The 5,000-nt window shown below is 40.2% G+C and overlaps 1 protein-coding gene across 1 annotated transcript in view; it reads left to right on the forward strand.

Annotated features, from left to right (window-relative positions):
* Positions 1–5,000, forward strand: part of LOC135198333 (uncharacterized) — a 204,094-nt gene that overhangs the window by 92,263 nt on the left and 106,831 nt on the right. The window contains exon 17 of the mRNA XM_064225904.1: positions 1,303–1,899. Within this exon, the coding sequence (XP_064081974.1) occupies positions 1,303–1,899 (597 nt within the window). The remainder of the gene's footprint in view (positions 1–1,302; positions 1,900–5,000) is intronic.

The following is a 5,000-nucleotide window of genomic DNA, read 5'->3' on the forward strand; positions in this document are numbered from 1 at the left end:
TGCGTACGTCGCATTCTTGGAATATTTGCGCCGATTTCATATTAGGCGTTTCATATAGTTTTATATATGAAAATATGCGCAATTTCATTTAGAATAAAAACGAAAATATTTGAATGTTGTAGCTTTTCTAATTTCCGAAATAATTGCATATAAAAAAATATATATTAAAAATTCGACATTCGGTCAACTTTAACTCGTCAGATATGTTCAAAAACTGCAATTGTAAGCTAATACTCTTACAGTATAGTAATATTCATCATTGTCTTTATTTTTGAAACAAATTGGAAGTCTGTAGGACAATATTTAGATTTATGATGAATTTTTTGAAAAAATATTTGTTTATGTCAGCGTGTTACGAATTCATGCATAATTTTGTGATAATATTTTCTCTGTGTTGCTTTTATCGTTTTACAATGTGCTATATACCGCAATGATCGCAATTTAATGTACATTACAACGAAAAAAAATTAACTTGTTACCTTTAACTGTTTTTGCGCATAGCGCGATTGAATACAATTATATATGAAATTTTGTTTTTGCGCTATCACATATCGCATTATTTATATATGATAATGATAATTTTTTTTTTTTTTTCATTTCTGATGATTGCATACTAAACTTCAGGCATTGACAAAAAAGGAGCCAAAAATGAACTCCTAATCTTGAAAACTAAGCGCGGTGTGATTTTTTGAAAAAAAATATTTTTTCCGAGACCCCCTCAGCACACGGTAGTCGATTTTTAATATACCCCATTCGGCGTTTAAGGGTTAATAAGTCGATCTTGGAGAAGACCTTGGCGCTGTGGGGGGGGGGTGGGGGTGGGGGGGGGGGGGGGCCAGTGAGGTGCTGAAACTTTGACAGAGGGAAGCTGTCGGGCATGGTGATGAGGTTTAGGTGCCAGTAGTCACCGCAGGGCCTCCACGTACCATATGCCTTCTTCACCATGTGGAGGGGGACACCCACAGACTCGCTGCCTTTTTACAGATCTCCATCTTCTCCATTTCTTTGAACACGGTCTTGGCTTCCTGGAGGAGCTTCGGCGGGAGGAGGCGGAACTTGGCGTAGTGTCAATATGGTGGAATCACTGGTGCTTGTGTGCGAAGCTCAGGGTGGAAGACACCCGGAAACTCCTGGAGAAGGGAGGTGTATCTGTGTGGGAAGGATGGAGCAGATGGTGGGTGCCCTTGGTCTGGCGAGTGGGCGGGAGAGACAGGTCTCAGTATCAAGAAGGCGCTAGCAGGCCACGTCCACCAAGAGGCCGTGGTGGTCAAGGTGCTGCCTCTGTCATTTTTTGAACGGTAGAAGGAGCAAGGGCGCTCACACTTCCGTGCCTTGCTGCCGAACTGGCGGTGGAAGCAGCACCACCCGCTGTCTGGGAGGGGCTTCGGCGATCGCTGGTATGCTGCACAAACTGTGTCGTCCTGCTGTAGGACTGTTGCTGACAGAGGAGAGAGAGTTTGCAGCTTGGGTGGCAGTAAACAGCGTGAAAGCCCACTGCACCAGACTTTCCATCTCCATGGTCTCAGCATTAGGGATCTGGCTTCAGACTTCAGGTGCGAGCTGGCAAAGGAAGAGTTGGCAGAGGATGCTCACCTCCTGCCTTCATCCTTGGTGGTCCACCTCTGGCAGGAGGACCAGGTCCTGGTGCTTGTTCCAGGCCAGTCTGGGGTCCGAGGTGGTCATGGGGTTGACCACAAGATAAAAAATTTGGGCGGCTCACTGGGGAACTGGGATGGAGAAGACCTGGATGAGCTCTCTCTTCAGGCCTTCGTAGGGCAACTCCCCGGTCTGGCTGTGCATCCATGGGGCAAGGCATTTGAAGGCATCCGCTGTGAGGGTCCCAGCAATGACGTATGCCTTGGTGCTGTCCCAGTTGATGCCATGGATCCGCTTGATGTGGTGGGGCTCTGAGGGTGCAGTCAATTGGGGCGCAGGCAAGGGCGTTGAGGAGGACTCGAGCACAAAGAAGGATCGCCTCATAGATCTCGGGGTCAAGGCAGACACAGAGGAGTCAAGTGAATGGTGCTGAACTCTCCATCTTCTGTCAGTCTCACGCTTACAGTCGATGAGAAGTTGTGAATGGCGGGATGCCCTTGTGAGTCCACTAATGGCTTTGAGGAGTACCAGAAAACCTACACTAGTCATTGTATGGGTCCGTTAAAGGTTCTCTGAAGGTGAACGGCAGTAATTAGTCCCTTAATGGCAAAGCCAAAACTGCCCGGGTCACCTACTCCTGGGTCACCAAATTGTGAGGACTGAGTAAGATGGAGGAGGGAGTGAACTAACTTTATTCGGCAAATGAGGCTGTACATTAGGCGGTGTGTGGACAGAAGCGTAGTGTCCGTCACACATGTACAAACAAACATAGACGAAAATGCATGAATAAGATTACATAGAGGGAACGGATTCCCGACATATATCCATCAAAAGAAAGGGCGTAAATGCTCTACATTTTAGTTCCTGGAAGAAAAGAGAGGACATATGGATATACAGATTTTTACAATGGAAGGGCGAACAATCGCCTGAATGTCGTCCTTACAATGGCTCTGTGTCACAGATACGTCATAATTAAAGCACCACTCTTTCGAAATGGTCTGAGTAAGGTAAGAAGTATGTCTTTTATATTAAGAGTAAACAGTTTAATTAAGCACAGGTGTCAATTTGGTATACTACCATAACTTACAACAATGTAAGAAACACTCTGTACTTTAGTAGCACGAAATCCATACATCGTTTTGCAAGTTGTTTATGAAAAACACTATTTCATGGCCTCTAGAATGCATAGTAGGCTTCAACAAATTCGAGAATGGCCAACAGAATATGGAATTGTCCCCTTGGTTACAAGCCTGCATTTGTGCTACAGCTTACCACTTTGTATACAAGCAAGACTCGTGGTAAGAGCGAGAAAACCCGTGACTAGATTATTTCTATAGATGGTAATAGTTACTTGGCAACACTCATCTCTTGCAGCAGCAAATAGAAGGTTATAGTGTCGAAACCTGAGGTAAAACTAACCGGATTGTCTTTTTGTATTCCCACCTGGAATAGATGTAGATCAAACAAATGAGCTGTAGTGTGGTTCATTAAGTGGAAGAATTACATACAATGAATTATTTGTAAAATTAGAAATAATATGAAATATCAAGAAATGGAAGAATTCCAAATTACGCTGGTATGGACATTGCAATGATACCTATACAAAAATAAAAATAATAGAATTATTCATGTTGATAATGCAATCATGGGGACCATGACAAATCCTACTTACCGTCACTGATATCGCTGAAACGTTGGATGGTTACTAAAATCAGTCAATGAATGTCATCGGCAATTGGACAGGGCCACAGTGAAGAGAACTTTTCCCCATATGAAAACTTTTCTTTTTTCTGGGCGGTGAAGTCTTATGACGTCATAGGTAACGTCCCTATTGCGTTCAAAACCCTTGCCTGCTATTTTGATGGCTCTGGCATAGGAAATTCACTTTTGCTCTGGAAATTACCAAAACAAAACTATTGAATTTACACAATCATAATTGCAAAAATTAGGTAGGGTTATAAAATGGGTCTGGTAAGTGAAATATCAGTTTCATTACGTTTACCATATCTTGAATACAGCAGTAATAGCCTATTTGATTACTAACTACTTTCACCTTTATTAAAACAGAAAATAGTTGACTTTTAGCATTGTTCTTGAAGGGAATTTCCTTTAGACAGTTCTCATTGAGAAACTGCCATATTTACCATAACATTTAAACAAACATGGCGTTTTACAAAAAAACACTGTTTTCTACGATATCTTTACTTAACGAAATCATTTAATTTTCAGTAATTTGTACTTTGGCTAGGGTTTTCAAACACGATTACCAAACTTGTGGCTTAAGTAAAACAGTTCATAACCATCTCTTATAAATGACGTAAATAACAAATAATGAACAGATGCTTTGTGATTGAGCGGATTTTACTTTTACATAAAATATGTTAGTTTACCTTTTATATAATCGTTTTTAGATTTATGTGCAAAAATGAAATATAATTCCTTTCCAGTAATACATTCATACCTTTTGGCAACTAAAAAAAATTATTTTCCTAATTCTTTTGCTAGTAGGCTCAATCACCTGATCCTAGAAGCAAACATCACCCATGGAAATGGTGGACGATTAGTTTTTTGTACATATTACAATAATAAAATGGGTTTCTGGTAAGTGAAATAATCAGTTCATTACGTTTACCAGATCTTGAATACAGCAGTAATAGCAATAGGCCTTTATTTGACTCTAGGCTTGCCAACCCTCCCGGATTCTCTGGGATTCTCCGTATTTCCTTCATATTCTGTCCCTCCCGGAAAATTTTTAAGTAAAATGGGAATTATATTCACTGTATGTTTCTAAGATAAAACAACAGCTTTTGCATATAGCATTCAAATAAATGATATATCATTTCATAAGTAATGTATTGCTTTGTGGTGATCTTTTGCTCTTATCCATTAAACACGCATTTAAATTTTTGAAAAAAATATAACTCAAAATACAAAGGCAAAATGTATTGATGGGCGCTGTGGCATATCCATCCCTGATTCAAATGTGTCTTGTTAAGGAATATTTAGTGTAAATGGGCAGCTAGGAGAAAAAGCAGCACGCAGCTTAAGTGTAGAAAACTGGTGAATGAAAAACGGAACTTCAGGTATTCTGTAATTTTTCAGCTAAGTGTAAAAACAAAAGTTAAAGGACTATTGAAAAATCTCAAAATTCTGTATACAGCTAAAGTCGAAGTAAATATAAGTTTTTAGATCATGTATTTTTTCTATAAATACAGGCGACCAGGATGTGTGTTTGAACAATTAAGATGCTATTTATATTCATCTGAAATTTATTGCTTATGCTTTGGGAAATTACCAAAGGGGGAACTTGGGAGGTTTGTGTCCTTTGTGTTTCTTTTGGTATTTCCTCTTCTCTTTCGTCTTTCACTAGCTTATCGACGAAGATAGGGGCGAGGTCGTTTGAT

Source organism: Macrobrachium nipponense, chromosome 22, assembly GCF_015104395.2.
Source record: "Macrobrachium nipponense isolate FS-2020 chromosome 22, ASM1510439v2, whole genome shotgun sequence".
NCBI lineage: Eukaryota > Metazoa > Arthropoda > Malacostraca > Decapoda > Palaemonidae > Macrobrachium > Macrobrachium nipponense.